This window comes from Oryx dammah, unplaced genomic scaffold, assembly GCF_014754425.2.
Source record: "Oryx dammah isolate SB20612 unplaced genomic scaffold, SCBI_Odam_1.1 HiC_scaffold_29, whole genome shotgun sequence".
NCBI lineage: Eukaryota > Metazoa > Chordata > Mammalia > Artiodactyla > Bovidae > Oryx > Oryx dammah.
The window spans coordinates 20,263,819-20,283,389 of NW_024070213.1; the positions used below are offsets into that span (position 1 = coordinate 20,263,819).

General features: G+C 38.7%; 1 protein-coding gene across 2 annotated transcripts; it reads left to right on the forward strand.

Annotated features, from left to right (window-relative positions):
• Positions 1 to 12,566: 12,566 nt before the first annotated feature.
• LOC120858851 (basic proline-rich protein-like) lies at positions 12,567 to 15,994 on the forward strand. 2 transcript variants are annotated; one of them, XR_005719953.1, is made up of 5 exons: positions 12,567 to 12,683; positions 13,563 to 13,598; positions 14,283 to 14,401; positions 14,536 to 14,789; positions 15,903 to 15,994. XR_005719953.1 is itself a non-coding variant. In XM_040235193.1 (4 exons), exons 1-3 carry the CDS (start codon positions 12,620 to 12,622, stop codon positions 14,763 to 14,765), a joined length of 330 nt encoding a protein of 109 aa, XP_040091127.1. In that variant the 5' UTR covers positions 12,567 to 12,619; the 3' UTR covers positions 14,766 to 14,789; positions 15,903 to 15,994. The 2 variants fall into 2 exon arrangements, 1 of the variants encoding a protein (XP_040091127.1); XM_040235193.1 differs by lacking the exon at positions 14,283 to 14,401.
• The last annotated feature ends 3,577 nt before the right edge of the window (positions 15,995 to 19,571 follow it).

Here is a 19,571-nt window from a genome sequence, read left to right on the forward strand (position 1 = left end):
CATCTTCCTGAGAGAAATTCTCTGTTCCAGTCTTGCCTTTTTGCAAAGCATCCTTCTTAGCACAGTCCAGGAAGACTTTTGTAAAAATGTAAATTTTGCTTTGTCTTTACTCTGGTTTAAGTTGTGTCTTGGGCTCAAATTGCACTTTAAATAAAACGTGAGGACTTGGCGTCAATGAGGATGTGAAGGGCCTCATCCTTGTCTTAAGAACTTTGAAGGTTCACCTTTCTTTTTATTTATGTCCCCTCCTTACCAAGCTTCCTCATTGCAGTGTCATCTCCCAATCCCAAGCAAAATCTCAGTTACCTTGCCCCTTATTCTTACCAGAAATGGGGTCCTGAGGTGAGCTCAGGGCTATCAAAGCCACTGAGAGCAGGATCAGCAGAATCTTGGAGGAAGCTTTGGAATATTATCAGCCCTGTGCTGGAAGAAACCAGGCAACTTCCTTCATAAAGGGGAGCAGAACAATGTTAACTCTGAGTTCTATACTGAACAGTCCTAGTCACCAGGTTTTGTTGTTGTTCAGTTGCTCAGTTGTGTCCAACCCTTTGCCCACCCCATGGACTGCAGTATTCCAGGCTTCCCTGCCCTTCACCATTTCCCAGAGCTTGCTCAAACTCATGTGCATTGAATCAGCGATGCTATCCAACTATCTTGTCCTCTGTCATCCCCTTCTCCTCCTGCCTTCAATCTTTCCCAGCATCAGGGTCTTTTCTAATGAATCGGCTCTTCGCATCAGGTGGCCAAAGTGACCAGGTAGACAGTTATAGTTGGGACTTATCCCAGCAGGATGGAGTGGGTAGGCTGTGCCTACTGTCTCATTTCCAAAAGATGCAGCATTCAACTTTGAGGGAACTATGTCTAAGCAGTCAGCACTGATACTAGGATTGTTCTGTGATAGTTGATTTTCACTGGGTTCCCTGGGACTTTGTCTTACCATGTATTCTTCATGTGTTTATGTGTCTGTTTGGGGGTTGACAGTGATCCTATAGCCCAAAGTGAAGTTGGTCGATGTCTCTGGCCATTATTATGACCAAAGTCCATCATTCATGTATTTTGGGAACATGATATATCATGTGGTACATAAGATGAATAGCAAAATAGTTTGGTGATATAGAGATCATCTCTGTTTATCTTTGAAATGTACACATGGAAAGTAGAAGGTTGACCCTGTGTCTGCTCAGACTCTGAGGTTGTCTAAGATTTTGTGGTTCTAGTAGAGAAGCTTGGTGTTGTTGAACAAATATGACCTAAGACTTTGTATTCTTATCAGTATTCTTGGGATTTATAGTATTTAGGGAAACAAAGGTAGACACAAAATCCACCATAGGTTATCTAGGACAGAACAAGATGAATACCTAGTCCCTTATATAATTCATGTTATTTTATGTTTTTTTAAGAATTCTTCCATGCTCTTTCCCTTTTCTGAAATCTTCTATAAGAGTTTGTTTGGCTTCACTTCTGCTGCAAAATATTTTTAACCACCCTTTGACTCTGGCCACCACTGACGGTAGTGGCAACAATTATGCTCTCTAACACGACAGTCTACTACTCCCTTCAAATCCTCAGTTGCATTGCCTTGATCCTCTATTTTCCTGTCAGTGTGCATGTTAAAAAATGTTTTTTCAGATTGTTATATAACACGGGGAATTTTCTGTAGAATATTCTGACACTCATTTGTCCCCATTTTCTGTCTGAAATTATTTGGTGATATTTTCTCTGCCTAATCAATGCTCCTTGTGTTTCTTTTAGCTTTTATATGTGGTGGTTTTGCTGTGCATTTTCAGGAAATATTTATTAGACCACTAAATTAGGAACTATTCTAGCTTCTCTGGTTTGGTTCATTTTAATTTTTAAAATTTGGTGACAAAAATTTATTTGCAAAATTTTTTTGATTATGTGTATTCTGCTTTTCAATTGCTTGCTAATCTGTTATATTTAGCAGTCATCTCTCCCTCCTTTTATTTGGTGACTGAAATTATTATCAGTTGGAACTTATTTCAGAACAATTAATACTATATTTTATGTTCTTATTCAGATTTTGAGCGGGGCTAGTGGTAATTTTAGAATGGTGTACTTGGAGTATCACAAGGAGTGTCACATGGCTGGGAATCCTAAGAACAGTGCCCTAGACCAGTGTGGATATCCAGTAGGTTCCTTTCCCTGCATATGAGTGTCTTGGTCTTTCTGAAAGGTTGCAGATAATATTACTGGAAGGCTTCCTCATACAATGGGTTTTTCTACAGATAAAAAACCCTTGTGCCCATGCAGGGTGACTGTGCACATTGTTTTCCTTCCCTGGCATAATAATGGCTGTATTTGGAAAAGGGACTGTACCTGCAGTTGACAATGTAAGAAAGCTATGTGGCTGTGTGATGAGGCAAATGGTTCCAGCTAGGCTTGGTGAAAGAAAGGGAGGAGTTTTAGGGATAAGCAGAGACCCCCTTATGGTATTGGAGTGACTATTTCTGGTTTCCTCAGACAATAATTTGAAAAGGAAAGTGGAGACAAACTAGTCCTCACCAGGTAGCTTTTGGTAGACCTTCCAGCAAAGAGGAGAAGGGTCAGAGATAAGGAGGAGAGGGAAGTGGCAGCCAACTTGAGTGGGGGCTGTGAAGGGGCGGTCCTGCTGGAAGGCAGGCTTAGCTTCCGCATTGTGAGAACTGGAAAAGAGCAGGTGACTCTTCAAAATGTCACTCAGTTCAGAACCTTTCAATAACCTTTTCCAGTGTCAGCCATGCAAGTAAGAGATTAGTGTGCTGTGACAGGAAAAATATCAGCCCTTAACTCACCAAACAGAACAAAAACATAGGAAACAGAAGAGCTGGAAGAGAAGGCTGTCCATCAGGAAGGGCAAGGAAGAAGCAAAGAGCATGACTTCAGCAGAAGCTTAGGTAATTGAAAAGGAACAGAAGCTGTTGAAAACAGATGCTTCACACTTCCAAGACACATATTAATCAAATTAATGAAGATCAAAATCAAAGAACAAATATTAAAAGCAACAAGGGAAAAACAACAAATAACTCATGAGGATTCCCATAAGGATAACAGCTGATCTTTAAATGGAAACTCTTCAAGCCAGAAGGGACTGGCAGGACATACTTAAATTGATTAAAGAGAAAAACCTACAACCCAGATTACTGTACCCAGCAAGGATCTCATTCAAATATGAAGGAGAAATCAAAAGTTTTACAGACAAGTAAAAGCTCAGAGAATTCAGCACCACTAAACCAGCTCTTCAACAAATGCTAAAGGATCTTCTCTAGACAGGAAACACAGAAAAGGTTTATAAACTCGAACCTCCCCTCCCCCCTCCCCCCAAAAAGTAAATGACAATGGGATCATACTTATCAATAATTACCTTAAATGTAAATGGGTTGAATACCCCAACCAAAAGACAAAGACTGGCTGAATGGGTACAAAAACAAGACTCCTATATATGCTGTCTACAAGAAACCCACCTCAAACCTAGGGACACATACAGACTGAAAGTGAAGGGCTAGAAAAAGATATTTCATGCAAATGGAGACCAAAAGAAAGCAGGAGTAGCAATACCCATATTAGATAAAATAGACTTTGAAATAAAGGCCATGAAAAGGGACAAAGAAGGACATTACATAATGGTCAAAGGATCAATCCAAGAAGATATAACAATTATAAATATATATGCACCCAGCATAGCAGCACCACAATATGTAAGGCAAATGCTAACAAGTATGAAAGGGAACATTAAGAGTAATACAATATTAGTGGGAGACTTTAATACCCCACTCACACCTAGGGATAGATCAACTAAACTGAGAATTAGCAACAAAACACAACTTTAAATGATACAATGAACCAGTTAGACCTAATTGATATCTATAGGACATTTCACCCTAAAACAATGAATTTCACCTTTTTTTCAAGCACACATGGTACCTTCTCCAGGATAGATCACATCCTGGGCCATAAATCTAGCCTTGGTAAATTCAAAAAAAAAAAAAAATTGAAAACATCTCAAGCATCTTTTCTGATCACAATGTGATGATTAGATGTCCACTACAGGAAGGACTGATGCTGAAGCTGAAACTCCAATACTTTGGCCACTTCATGCAAAGAGTTGACTCATTGGAAAGGACTCTGGTGCTGGGAGGGATTGGGAGCAGGAGGAGAAGGGGACGACAGAGGATGAGATGGCTGGATGGCATCACTGACTCGATGGATGTGAGTGTGAGTGAACTCCGGGAGATGGTGATGGACAGGGAGGCCTGGTGTGCTGCAATTCATGGGGTCACAAAGAGTCAGACACAACTGAGTAACTGAACAGGAAAAAAAAAAAAACTAATAAAATACAAGCATATGGAGGCTAAACAACACACTTCTGAATAACCAACAAATGACAGAAGAAATCAAAATATGCATAGAAATGAGTGAAAATGAAAACACAACAACCCAAAACCTATGGGAATCAGTAAAAGCAGTACTAAGGGGAGGGTTCATAGCAATACAAGCCTACCTCAAGAAACAGGAGGGAAATCAAATAAATAACCTAACTCTACACATAAGCAACAAGAAAAAGAACAAATCAAGCACCCCAGGGTTAGTAGAAGGAAATAAATAATAAAAATTAGGGCAGAAATGAATGCAAAAGAAACAAAAGAGACCATAGCAAAAATCAACAAAGTTAAAAACTTGATTCTTTGAGAAGATAAATAAAATTGACAAACCATTAGCCAGACTCATCAAGAAAAAAAGGGAGAATAATCAAATTAACAAAATTAGAAATGAAAATGCAGAAATCACAACAGACAACACAGAAATACAAAGGATCATAAGAGACTACTATCAGCAATTATATGCCAATAAAATGGATGACTTGGAAGAAATGGACAAATTCTTAGAAAAGTACAACTTTCCAAAACTGAACCAGGGAGAAATGGAAAATCTTAATAGACCCATCACAAGCACAGAAATTGAAACTGTGATCAGAAATCTTCCAACAAACAAAAGACCAGGACCAGATGGCTTCACAACTAAATTCTACCAAAAATTTAGAGAAGAGCTAACACCTATCCTACTCAAACTCTTCCAGAAAATTGCAGAGGAAGGTAAACTTCGAAACTCATTCTATGAGGCCACCATCACCCTAATACCAAAACCAGACAAAGATGCCACAAAAAAAGAGAAAACTACAGGCCAATATCACTGATGAACATAGATGCAAAAACCTTTAACAAAATTCTAGCAAACAGAATCCAAAAACATATTTAAAAGATCATATATCATGACCAAGTGGGCTTTATTCCAAGGATGCAAGGATTCTTCAATATTCACAAATCAATCAATGTGATACACCACATTAACAAACTGAAAGATAAAAACGATATGATTATCTCAATAGATGCAGAGAAAGTCTTGGACAAAATTTAACATACATTTATCATAAAAACCCTCAAGAAAGCAGGCATAGAAGGAACATACATCAACATAATAAAAGCTATATATGACAAACTCACAGCAAACATTATCCTCAATGGTGAAATATTGAAAGCATTTCCCCTAAAGTCAGAAACAGGACAAGGGTGCCCACTCTCACCACTACTATTCAACATAGTTTTGAAAGTTTTAGCCACAGCAATCAGAGGAAAAAAAAAAAAAGGAAATAAAAGGAATCCAGTTTGGAAAAGAAGAAGTAAAACTGTTTGAAGATGACATGATCCTCTACATAGAAAACCCTAAAGACTCCACCAGAAAATTACTAGAGCTAATCAATGAATATAGTAAAGCTGCAGGATATAAAATCAACACAGAGAAATCCCTTGCATTCCTATACACTAACAATGAGAAAACAGAACGAGAAATTAAGGAAACAATTCCATTCATCACTGCAATGAAAAGAAAAAAATACTTAGGAATAAATCTACCTAAAGAAACAAAAGACCTATGTATAGAAAACTATAAAATACTGGTGAAAGAAATCAAAGAGGACACAAATAGATGGGGAAATATACCATGTTCATGGATTGGAAGAATCAATATAGTGAAAATGAGTATACTACCCAAAGCAATCTATAGATTCAGTGCAATCCCTATCAAACTACCAACAGTATTTTTCACAGAACTAGAACAAATAATTTCACAATTTGTATGGAAATACAAAAAAAAAAAAAAAAAACCCTCAAATAGCCAAAGCAATCTTGAGAAAGAAGAATGGAACTAGAGGAATCAACCTCCCTAACTTCAGGCTCTACTACAAAGCCACAGTCACCAAGACAGTATGGTACTGGCACAAAGACAGAAATATAGATCAATGGAACAAAATAGAAAGCCCAGAGATAAATTCATGGACCTATGGACACCTTATCTTTGACAAAGCAGGCAAGAATATACCATGGAGAAAAGACAATCTCTTTAACAAGTGGTGCTGGGGAAACTGGTCAACCAGTTGTAAAACAATGAAACTAGAACACTTCTAACACCATACACAAAAATAAACTCAAATGGATTAAAGATCTAAATGTAAGACCAGAAACCATAAAACTCCTAGACGAGAACAGAGGCAAAACACTCTCTGATGTGAATCACAGCAAGATCCTCTATGACCTACCTCCCAGAATATTGGAAATAAAAGCAAAAATAAACAAATGGGACCTAATTAAATTTAAAAGTTTTTGCACAATGAAGGAAACCATAATCAAGGTGAAAAGACACCCTTTAGAATGGGAGAGAATAATAGCAAATGAAGCAACTGACAAAGAATTGATCTCAAAAATATACAAGCAACTCCTGCAGCTCAATTCCAGAAAAAAGCGACCCAATCAAAAAATGGGCCAAAGAACTAAACAGACATTTCTCCAAAGAAGATATATAGATGGCTAGCAAACACATGAGAAGATGCTCAACATCACTTATTGTCAGAAAAACACAAAACAGAACTACAATGAGGTACCATCTCACTCTGGTCAGAATGGCTGCTATCCAATTAAAATAAATAAATTTATATTTTAAAAAAAGTCTCCAAACAATAAATGCTGGAGAGAGTGTGGAGAAAAAGGAACCCTCTTACACTGTTGTTGGGAATGCAAACCAGTACAGCCAGTATGGAGAACAGTGTGGAGATTCCTTCAGTTCAGTTCAGTTCAGTCGCTCAGTTGTGTCCAACTCTTTACGACCCCATGAATCGCAGCACACCAGGCCTCCCTGTCCATCATCAACTCCCTGAGTTCACTGAGTTGCATCCATCGAGTCAGTGATGCCATCCAGCCATCTCATCCTCTGTCATCCCCTTCTCCTCCTGCCCCCAATCCCTCCCAGCATCAAAGTCTTCTCCAATGAGTCAACTCTTCAAACTGGAAATAGAACTGCCATATGACCCAGAAATCCCACTGCTGGGCATACACAACAAGGAAGCCAGAATTGAAAGAGATACGTGTACCCCAGTGTTCATCACAGCACTGTTTACAATAGCCAGGACATGGAAGCAACCTAGATGTCCATCGGCAGACTAATGGATAAGAAAGCTGTGATACATATACACGATGGAATATATTACCCAGCTATTAAAAAGAATGCATTTGAGTCGGTTCTAATGAGGTGCATGAAACTAGAGCCTATTATACAGAGGGAAGTAAGCCAGAAAGAAAAACACCAATACAGTTTATTAATGCATATATATGGAATTTAGAAAGATGATAATGATGACCCTATATGCGAGACAGCAAAAGAGACACAGATGTAAAAAGCAGACTTTTGTACTCCGTGGGAGAAGGCGAGGGTGCGATGATTTGAGAGAATACCACTGAAACGTGTATTACCATATGTGTAATAGATCGCCAGTCCAGGTTCAATGCATGAGACAGGGTGCTCAGGGATGGTGCACTGAGATGACCCTGAGGGCTGGGATAGCAAGGGAGGTGGGAGGGAGGGTCAGGATAGGGAACACATGTATACCCATGGCTGATTCGAATGTATGGCAAAAACCGCCACAATATTGTAAAGTAATTTAGCTTCCCTGGTGGCTCAGAGGTTAAAGCGTCTGCCTCCAATGTGGGAGACCCGGGTTCGATCCCTGGGTAGGGAAGATCCCCTGGAGAAGGAAATGGCAACCCACTCCAGTATTTTTGCCTGGAGAATCCCATGGACTGAGGAGCCTGGTGGGCTGCAGTCCACGGGGTCACTAAGGGTCGGACACAACTGAGTGACTTTACTTTACTTTTACTTTAAAATTTTTTTAATGGCAAAAAGAAAACACCCATAGCTCTTTCAGAAAACAAAAATAAAAGGAGGAGCTTCATCCATATGTCTAAAAATTAATTGGGGATTCATTCTGGACCACTCATCCCCCATGGTTCCCCATTAGCAAGTTCATTTGGCTGGACCATAAAAATATACCCCAAATATGAGTTCATCAATAATGTCTACCATCAAAATATACCCCACATATGAGTCCATCAATAATGGCTGCCAAAGGAATCTGCTGCAGGAAATGTTTCTTTCTTTCCTAAAGGAGTGCAACAGCCTCCCAGCTGGTCTCAGTAATGTTCTTGCCCTCTGCCAGATCCTGTATCAGTTCACTCAACAACCAGAGTTACCTTGAAAAAATACAAATTAGATCATATCAGTTTCTTGCTTCAGAACCCCCAAGTTTTTACACACTTTACAGGAGTGGTCAGGTATACATTTCTGACCTTAACTTTCAACAGCCATAATCTCTGTGACAGAAAAAGAGGCTCTAAAGGGGGCACAATACGACATCTAATCCTCCAACTCTGGGAAGTCAAATTAACAGGGTTTGACAGAATTACCCTTGGTTATTTCACAAAACATGTGCTTTTTTTTTTTTTTAATTGAGGAAAGTCCAGTACTCTTCGTTTGTGGCAGAAATATCTCACATTTTGTGTTTAGTAGTTAGTACTCTTTTTTTCCACTGAGACTATTTTCGTTCCAAATGCAACTGAACTGAACTGAACTGAACTACGTAGGAATTACAAAAAGTACCATTTTGAATGGATTAAAGAGGTAAATGTGATTTATTGCCTCAAAACAAATGTATGTGTATATGATGTTGAGGTAGAGAAGCAGGAAGGGAATGTAAGTAATAGTGGGCTGGTGAATAGCGGTGTTTATGGTAGTAAGATAGGCAAAACAGTCTGAACTAGGACATAAAACACATAGACATAAAAGAAAAAAAGAGGCTTAATTACATCAAAATTTGAAGTATTTATAATAAAAAAATAAAATGAAACAAAACTAAAAGACATTCATATTAGGAACTAGGAGCAAATATTTATAGAATATATCTCCTGCACTGTGTAGATATCCATAATATATGATAAACCCAACAAAATAAAACTTTAAAAATACAAAAATGAATAAATATGATTACAAACATGGCACACTAGCTGCTAGAAGAGACTCAGCAGGATTGCCAAACCAAATGGGTTCTTGATCATTGTTTCAAGTTTGTAGCTCTTTGTCTAGAAATGTGCTGGACCAGGCTAGACTAAGCTGAGAAGCTAAGGGTGAAAACTGTTCATGTCTGGGTGTATGCTGCTTACTCCGAAGTCATCTTGAAAACTGTTAAACTATGAGATGGATGGTGGCCCTACTCATAGGAGTTGTGCATGGCTTTAATCTACAGTGACCTCTACATTCACACAGCCGTCTCAACCTGACTCGTGTACTGCTGAAACCTGGAGGCAGCAATTCATACTCCAGAAAAATCTGACCCTCACTTATTCAGAACCAGAAACACAGAAACACACTACAGAGGCTTTGACACCTTCACTGTCCTAAATTATAGTGATGATTGCTCTTTAGGTATTAATACTGTCTGCACTCTCTATTCTTGGAACAGTTTAGCCTCATATACTTTATTCAAAATGTGGTTTGAACTATCTTTCTACCAGTCAGAGATAGATATGAACTCTAAGTACATACACACAAGGACACATCAAAGGTCAATAATCATACAAAAGGAATTTAACTCTCGCTGATATCAGGAAGAGAAACAATTAGATTAAGTATTTTTGTGTATATTTGTTTTTTTTTCACAGTGTGATTAGTTGTTTATTTCATTAAATGATTAACAAGGCTACATTGTTTCCCAAACAGGTGTCTAATTTTGAGTTACAGAAAGATAAAAGTAACAGATATCAAGGAATTGAGAGGATGTGAGCAAGCCAGTACTTTTATGAACTGCTCCTATTTCTTTAAATTATTATAGTTATCTTTGAGAGGTTAACACTTGCTACTTGCATACATTTTGACCCAGAATTTCAGTTTTGGTATACACTAGTTATATACAGAGTATTCTCCATAAAATACACAAAAATGGGACTTCCTTGGTGGCACAGTGGATAAGAATCTGCCTGCCAATGCAGGGGGCACAGAGTCCATCTCTGGTCCAGGAAGTTCTCACATGGGGTGGAGCAACTAAATCTATGTGCCACAATTACTGAGCCCATATGTTGTAACTGCTGAAGCCTGTGGATCTAGAGCCTGTGTTCTGCAATAAGAGAATCCACTGCAGTGAGAAGCCCACACACAGCAACAAAGAGTAGCCCCTGCTTGCTGCAGCTAGAGAAAACCCACATGCATCAAAGACCCAGTGCAGCCAAACATAAATAAGTTAAAAAAAAATTTTAAGATAAGTCCACCTGGAGGAAAAGTGAATCATTTGTTAACCATTTCAACAAAATCCTTCTTTTAAGGATATCTGCTTCCTTCCTTCTTCCATGTCTTCATACAACTAGGAGGGAGATATGTGTTCCTTTAGATTCTATATAGAAGAAGTTATGGTTGTATTTCTCTTTGAATTCAGAGAAAGAGCCATTGAAAGTTTCAGACCCCCTGATGCTGCTGACATAGTGGTGAACAGAATCTACAGACACTTGGACACAGAGATGGTGAGAAATGCCTTCTGTGGCTCTCATCACTGGAGACAAGAACCTGGGAGACACTCTCAGGCAAAAGACTGAAAGCAGTGCAGGAGATTTACAAATACACATTTTGATAGACAATTCCTTGACCAGGCTTTCTCTCTGGGCTTTCTAAAGTTTAGAGTTATGTGATTAAAGAATCAAAGTTTTGCCCAGCTAAAAGAGGCATCCACAATTTTAACCAAAACTATGCCTCCCCAGAGAAATTCATATCATTGTGCTCAAAGTAGCAAACACATGATCTTCATTGCCGTGGTGTTTGTACCAGCAACCAAATGAAAAAAAAAAAAGAAAGAAAGAAAGAAAATTATTTTATAAAGCTTCTTTTTATGAAGCCAGAAGAATAAGATACTAGAAACCTGTGTGAATGTATTGCTGATTTTAAAGGAAACAAATGTACATGGGGAAAAAATTTTTTTCAACTCACCTGTTAAGATCAGAGAAAAAGTTCAGCAACTGTGAAGAGGAATGCAGGTAATAAATAAAAAAAAAAGTTTGGAAACCCAATACTTCATTATGAAATTTTTAAATAAAAGTCAAAAAATCTAGTGAAGAATAGGCCTTAATTAAACAATAACAACAAAAATCCTTCAGAATGGATAACAAAAATAAGCTACAAATGAAAGTTAAATACAGTGGCTGGATTAAGGAGAGAAAATATCAAAAAATAAATTTCATGTAGATGGTGGGGAGAATGAGTGTCAGAACATTCTAGACAAAATTCCCTGTGTTTAAGAATAATCTGAGAAAACATGTTCTAACATGGAAACTCATTGAAAAATATAAGATCAAGGCAATGAAACTGAATATTTGAAAGGAATATAAGACCGTCTTTTGGGAGTTCATAAGTGTGGCTATTAAATTATCAGTGGAAGACAGGGAGGTTAAAAATATTTCATCACAGAAATAAGCCAAAAAGAATCTCACAAAGAATCTAGAAAAGAGAAGAAGTTCTAGAGATATAGAATAACATGCTCCATTCAAGGAGATGTATATTCATTTTCTTTAGTGCTGCAAGCCCTGTTGTAGATTTTGTGTCTACCTTTGCTTTTACTAACTATTGCAAGTCCTAAGATATTGATAAGAATAGAATGTCTTAGGTTACCTTTTTGGACAGCTCCAATACTTTCGTATCAGAGACCAGATAGACCTGGATGATATCTGGTGGCCTGAAAAGACTAAGGGTCAGCCTTCTGCCGTCCACATGTGCCCAAGGATGCTATACACATATATTTCATAAATAACCTGAAATGATCTCTATCATCAAAATGTTTTGCAATGTATCATATACATAGGTAAACAAATACCACAATGACGGAGTTTGGGTGATACGAAGGCCAGAGATCACAGCCAAAACACACACAAATAACACTGGAAGGACAAAGAAATGATTTCACCAAAAAGACTGAAAATCAAAGGACGACAGAACAATTCTAATATCTGTGCTGAATGCTTGGACATTCTCCCTCAAAAGCTTTGCCCACGTCACATGTTGTACCTTTTAGAAATGAAACAATAATAACATTCTATCCATTCCATCCTGCTGGGATTAGTCCCAGCTATAACCCTGTCTAACTGGTGACAAGATCTGCCCAGTATAGAATTCAAAGCTGCCATTGTCATGATCCCTTTCATAAAGGAACCTGCCTGGCTTCTCCCAGAGCAGAGTTGAGAGCAAATCCAAAGCTTCCTCCAAGATGCTACTGATCCTGCTCTCAGCGGCCTTGCTGGCCCTGAGCTCAGTTCAAGGTTCAGTTTCTGGTAAGAATAAAGGGAGAGGGTGCTGAGACTCTGCTTCGGGCTTGGGGGATCACACTGCAGTGAGGAAGCTTGTAAAGAGGATACATAAGTGAAAGATATGGCTGCAGGGTGCTTAAGACAAGAGGAAGGTGCTTCACCTCCTCTATGATGTGAAGGCCTCAAACTTAGTACAACTGGAAATCGGCAGAGAATTTTTAAGCAGAGGAATGATAAATTAAGATTTATCTCTGTGCTATGAAGGATGCATTGCAAAAAGGCAAGACTGGAACAGAGAAGTTCCCTCATGTAGATATTATGATAATCAGAGAAGGCACTGGATGAAGGTGGCCTTGCTAGGGGATGCCAGATGGATGGAGGAGGTGAAGCCCATTCAGAGATATTTTGGAGACAGAGATGAGAGTAATAAATCTCTCTATGTCTATATAGAAATATGGAGATTCCAGGGCACAGTGGTCTCATTTTATTCCCACCAATATTTAATATTTCAGAATGTTGTACCCAATAGGGCAAGATTGTATCTACATGTTTACTCCTGGTCCTTCTACCTTGAGAAGCCATGTTCATATAAGTAAAGTATTCCATAAATTGAAGGCAGAAGGACACTAAAACATAACACTGAAATATTCCAGCATTTAACCTAAACTAGCATTAGGGTTTAAGGGATCCTAGGAAGGATAAAAGGCCTCTTTTGAGTTCAAGGTTGATCCTCAGTACAGTAATAACCCTGCCATGCCTTCACGTCCTATTCCTTGTGCAAAGGCATCACAGATGGTAGCTGAAAATTTATAATATCTTAGAGTATACACAGAGTGTGCCCTTTTCCTGTAGAACATTGTGAACCCTGGAGGATATAGGTTCATCTTCTGCTTCTTTTCCTAGAAAGCAGCAGTGAAGAGTCTCTGAGGACCGTATTAGGTAAGTTGCAATTAATCCTCCTTCATCTTTCTTTTTTTTATTAGCAACTTTTCAGTTCTCTGGTGTCCTGTTATCATCATTATCTTGTGAAGAGTTATAATCACTGATAGAAACAATAAAGATAAAGGCAGTCCTTTCTAACCTTGGTCTTGGGGACCACGAGCAAGGTCCTAACATAAATAACACGATGTCTAGCCTGGGCGACACTGACTATGCTGCCTGTTCCCTCAGGCCAGAAATGATTGTTGAGAGAGGACAACAAAGGGAAGGAGTCACAATTCTGACTCCTGCAGCCTACTGAGAGCCAACCCCTCAACTGATTGTTTCCTTCTTCCTCAGTATTCTTCTCTTTAAATGTGTGGTTTAGAAAAAATGCAAAGAAGCTAGGCCTGGTTCATTTTTAGCCTGGTTTTCTGCTCAGCTGTGTCACAGTACCTAATTAAAATTGGCAAGTTATTTAGTGATCCTGTGTAGGCCATCATGTTCTCTCTCTCTCTCTCTTTTTTTCTCTCTCTCTCTCTGTCCTACTATTGCTCCACCTGGTTTTAGAGCCAGAGGGTTCCATATACACTCTCCACAGGCCAGACTTGGAGTCACAGTTGGCAGGTTATGTCAGTGACCCAAAATATCTCTGGCAGCATAACGGACATGATTAATCCCTTTGCTTTTCTTCTGTCCTTGTAGATATCATCTGCCAATTCTAAGATATCCATCACCTTTTTGCCAAATTGTTTTTCTCAAGAGCAAAGAACTAAGACTCAGTGTCACTAGTATGTGGGTGAACAGGAGTACTGTAAAAACAAGTGAGTAGGAAGGAAGCTGGTAGTTGAGAGATGGATTTTGGAGGAAGGGACTGTCCGAAAAGTTTATGAGAGATCAAAATGAGAGGGGAGACTTCCATCACCTAGTTCCTCTTTTTTTGTGCCATCCTCTGTAGATGAAACCAGCTCAGACTCAAGCTCGGATGAGGATGTTTTCATACTATCTCGTGGAAAACGCAGAGAACGCAGAGGATCACCACCCTCACCTAATGATGAAAATGAAGATGAGGAAGCTCCACCAGGGCCACCTCCACCAGGACCACCCCCACCAAGTGATGAACCTCAGCCAAGGCCACCCCCACCAGAGGAGCAACCTGAGCAGAGTCCAGATGAAGACTCACCATGAGAGTAATCTGAAAGTTATTGTCAGGTATTACCCCAGCTCACTCTCCATCAAGGGCCCTAAGCCTACAGCTCTCATACTTTAGTGAGTCATTGAATCAACAGAAAATATGTGAAAATTGCATAGTCCTGGACACAGGTTTTAAAGGTTTCTATTCAGATAGTCTTAAAAAAGGTAGCAAAACCTCATATTTATTACAAGCTACCCAAGGTGATTCCAATTTTGAGAAACAAGGATCATACATTGCCTTTTCCCCCAATGACCACCTGTCCTAAAGTGGGCTGGTGATGAGGAAGTACAGCCACGTTCTCCCTTGTCCTTTTCTCTCCTACTCCTCTGGTTCAGTGGCCCTCTCTTCTCAAGTTGCCACCTGACAGGCCTCTCAGGTCCAGGGTCCCTACTAAATGATACTTTAATTTTATGTTGCTAAATTTATCTAGCTAAAATATTTCCTTTTAAATTAGTATATGGTCAAGGTAAAAAAAAAATAACTGAACAGAAAAGTATAAGGCTAACTCTTAAAGGCATCCACATCCTACCTTCCACTCCCTTCCCCAAAGACCACTACAGTTAACTTTTGAACATCTTCTTGGAAACACTTACACTCCTTAAAACATAACTATACATTTTATCCACAAATGATGTCTTACTTTATGAAGATTAATGGGTTGCTTATTTGAAATAATATAGTGGTTAAAAATATTCCTAACAGTTCATTGAGCTATATGGGCCAGTTAATCCTCATTTTGTTTACTTTTTAATTTTGCTGTTCCATTTTCTGCCTGTGCCATGATTTCTTTAACCAACCGTTTATCAATGGATATTTAGGCCAGTTTCAGTTTTTCACTAGTTAAAAATTGGTTGCAGTAACCATCTTTGTAAATACATATTTGAACACTTTAAATAGTAACCAAGAGATAAACAAGCTAAGAACAACCTTTTATCTTGAAAGCAAGATTTTGGACCACATTATCCACTTGGTACATAAAAATGACAAATCAAAAGAAATTTGTAAGGAAACAGGAGAGGGAAGAAGAAGAGAAGGGAAATGTGGGCTCTTGGCTACTTCCCTTCACTGTTATCTGCAAGGATTAGAAACCAGCTGCCCACTTTGTGTCAATCTCCTCTTTTGCTTTTCAGAGCATGAGTATGAAGATACCAGTCCTTCAGAAAGCCATGACATTGGAAGACATCTGTCTTCAGTTTGCCAATAAAATAATCAGCATCCAGTTTCGAAGTGTCACGTCTCATTCCGGATGTTTGTGAGCCTGAAATTTGAGGGCCATGAACATCCAAGACTGATGTCTCATTGAAACTTCCAGCAGCATTCCTCCCGGACTGTCTTCTTAGAAGACATTTTCCCTTTGTTCTTTGCTTGGGGACCAGAATGTGTATCTCCTTTCTACCTCCTGTTGCCTCCCCCTTCCACCTGACACCTTTATTCAGAAGCCAGGTGCCTATCCTGTCCTTTCCTAGTTTCTATTAGTACTAATGCAATGTTCTTTTATTATTTTCACACCTTTCTAATAATTTTAGGGAAATAAAGAAAATGTTGCAAATATGAAGAAGTGGCAAGAGCTGAGAGAATCCTTAAATTTTCCAAAAGAATTGATCTTGGTTTCTAGTAAAATAAATGTGATTCTAGGTCCTTATTCCCTCAAGCCCATTATCACATCCCCCTCTTTTAAATCATTTCTCAGTTTTCTTTCTAAATCCTCCACCTTTCTATACCAAAATGTGAGTCAGTTTCATAAAGCAGATGACATGTTTTTTCTAAAAAGCAAGGAAAATTTGGGGTTCTTCAGACATGAGTTTATCTTATCTGCTTTTATTAGCTCTGGACTTTTAGAAAGCTACTTCAACTCTCAGAGCCTTAGTTTCTCTATCCATATAGTGAGGATAATATTAATGCCTACCCCGGGGCATGAAGAGTAACAAATACCATACATAGAAACCTAGCAGAGGAACTTCCCTCATGGCCCAGTATTTAAAACTCTAACCTTCCAGTGCAGGGGACCTGGTTCAATCTGTCGTCAGAAAACTAGATCCCACATACTGCAACTGTAGATTCCCCCACTGCAACTAAGACATAGCACAGCCAAATAAATAAAAATAAATATTCCTTTTAAACACTGGCAAAGATTGCCTTCACCACTTCCTAATCATTATTATAGGGAAGGTTAGTACATGTGAAATTGTAAGAAATTAAGTATTTCCCAAGTTAAACTGTTCATATTGCTTTGTCAGAAGGTCAAATGACAATATTTTCTGACAATGCCTCTTCCAAATTCAAAAACAATGAAAAATGCTTTGCTTTCTGGTAGCACTTTCTGGTGTCTTTTCATCTGTGTGATACTATTTCTGATACTGATTCTATCATGGAACATTGATAACTTCCACTCACTTCCATTTCTTACAAAGTTGGGAAATATTCCTGGGTTAAAAAACACTCTTACAATGAGCATTAACAAAATCAATATTTAAAAGGAAACCTGATATTGAGGCTGTCGACATCAAGTGAAAAAATGAATGTTTCGATTCCATCAAAGGCTCCCCTACCTTGGAATCACATAGAATGAGAATCTGTCTAGGATGGAAAGCAGCACATTCATGAACATCTCTGGCAAAAACTGACAAGTCTTATGCACTAGAAAGAGGGGATCTCAGGAACGTTCCTACAGAGCCAGATTCATCCTAACTCCAGGTCTACTCACTATACATCTGTGAATGAATGCTGAGCATGATTTTATTTTTTACCTACAAGCTCAGACTATTATGCTGAACACAAGTTAACTGAAACAAATGTTTAACTTAAACTGCTTCTTGAGTTATTCATGTTTAAATGTAATATAGAACTTCTCATGGTGGATTGTAGCTTTGGACTATATTTTCGATTCTGATTTTGGCATCTACTAAAAGTAATAGTGCCGGGGTCCAGCCTCAGTGGATCCAGGGAATTCGAAGGTGGGGACGGTGTTGGCGTCCTTGGAAAAATACATATTTAATTACAGATATAGAGAGATTAGAAATGGATAGTGTAGTAAGAGAATTAGTGGAGAAAAGGAGGCTGAATCTAGATGGGAATTCAGCCAGAGAAATGGGAGCAAGAAAGAAGCAACATGGGGGAATCAGTCTTTCTGGAAACTGATCCGATTCCTTTATTTTGGGGTTTGCTTATATACCTTTTGTTACACATAGGGATGAATACAGAGTCACGCGGGTGTCAGCAGTCCTGATCTTTATCAAAATCAGGTGCTTCACATAAATGTATAAAAAAAAGGTCTTAGGGATATTACATCATCTTCTGGCCATGAGTGAGACCTGCTGACATTTTATGATCCTTTCTTTCTGATAACCAAAAAAAGCTTATTTTTTCCAAGGGTGTTTTTTCTTAAACCAGACACCACCCTCCAAATAAAGTTACATTCCTATAGGGTGAGGGTGTAGTGAGTTACAATCAAGAAAGGAATTTATTTAACCCAAGGTTAACATGATTAATCTTAAAGGTTAATACTTATCTTTCCTATATGCTTAAAGGTTAATGCTTATTTCTCCTATATGTTAGTTATATTCATTATAAGGGCAGGGAATATGGAGATTTAGCAGCAAACATCAGCCCAACAAATGAAAATCCTTTCACCAATGCTCCCCTTAAGATCTATTTAGTCTTAAGATAGTGATAAAGTTACATTTTTACATAGCAAGGACACAGTGATTTATAACAAAGTACAGTGATCTATTACAAAAGAGAAAATCCATTAACTCAAAAGTCTAGTATTGCTAACCTTAAAAACTACTATATTTCTTTTTCTATATTCCAAATACATTGATTAATATATTCCCAGGTGCCTAAGGATATGGAGGCCTGGTGGCAATCATTGACTCAACAATGAGAAAAGCCCTATGCTAATTAAGACTCTCAAAATACTCCAAAACTCTCTGTGCTGTTTATGGTTGAGAGGTAGTAAACAATCATGTGCTAGTGGCAGGAGTATGGATAATCCTGTCACACAAGCTAGTCTGTCAGCAGAGAGGTTTGACCTGAAACATCCTTGTCACACCCAGGGGAGGGAATTAGCAGCAATTATTGGCACAACAAATGAAAAAACCCTTCACCAATATAATTCCTAACCAACACACTATACTAATAATTTCCAACTCCCCAAAAGAATTTGCCTTTAGTAAGTCTAAAACACCTCATGCCTCTCAGATTTTTGAGGCTGTAAACTATCACATGTGGCCGGAGGAACCTATACAGGCGGGCTAGATAACCTTCAGAGGAGTCCGTAAGTTGAAACACTCTTGTCACACGCAGGAATTTTTATTGCCTTGGAGCTGCACGTTTACTCCTTCTCCAAGAGAAACGGTTATGGGGGAGAGCACCCCATAAAGTCAGAGGTGTAGGTGGGAGCATAAAACAGACTCTGGTTTTGGGGTTAGATGCTCGGGAACAGGGGGTTTCCTGAGGCTTGATCACGCCTTTGCGTATGCCAAGCCTCCTTCCTCATGACCTTTGCCATGGGCGGAGTTCCTCATGCTGGTCCCCGGCATAATAGAGCCTTGAGCTTTTTGTCAGCAAAATGATAAGTACATTCTTTAATTTCAAAAAACTAGAATGTGTTTCATCATTTCACTTAAATATGGAAAGTATTTTTTCCTATATTAAAAAAAAATTTTGTCTAAAAAAAAAATACTGCACCCCTAGCCAACAAACACACACACAAGGGTGAGGTGTTCTCAGAGGCCGCAGCATAGGCACCAGCGGTCACAGCAGGCTTTGGAAGTGTGGCAGCTGTGGGTTCTGGTACT

Excerpts from the sequence above, each read along its gene's own strand:
- LOC120858851 (XM_040235193.1), top strand. The coding sequence starts at position 12,620 with ATGCTACTGATCCTGCTCTCAGCGGCCTTGCTGGCCCTGAGCTCAGTT. Across the intron at positions 12,684-13,562 it reads AGTTCAAGGTTCAGTTTCTG|AAAGCAGCAGTGAAGAGTCT; the intron begins GTAAGAATAAAG and ends TTCTTTTCCTAG. Across the intron at positions 13,599-14,535 it reads GTCTCTGAGGACCGTATTAG|ATGAAACCAGCTCAGACTCA; the intron begins GTAAGTTGCAAT and ends CATCCTCTGTAG.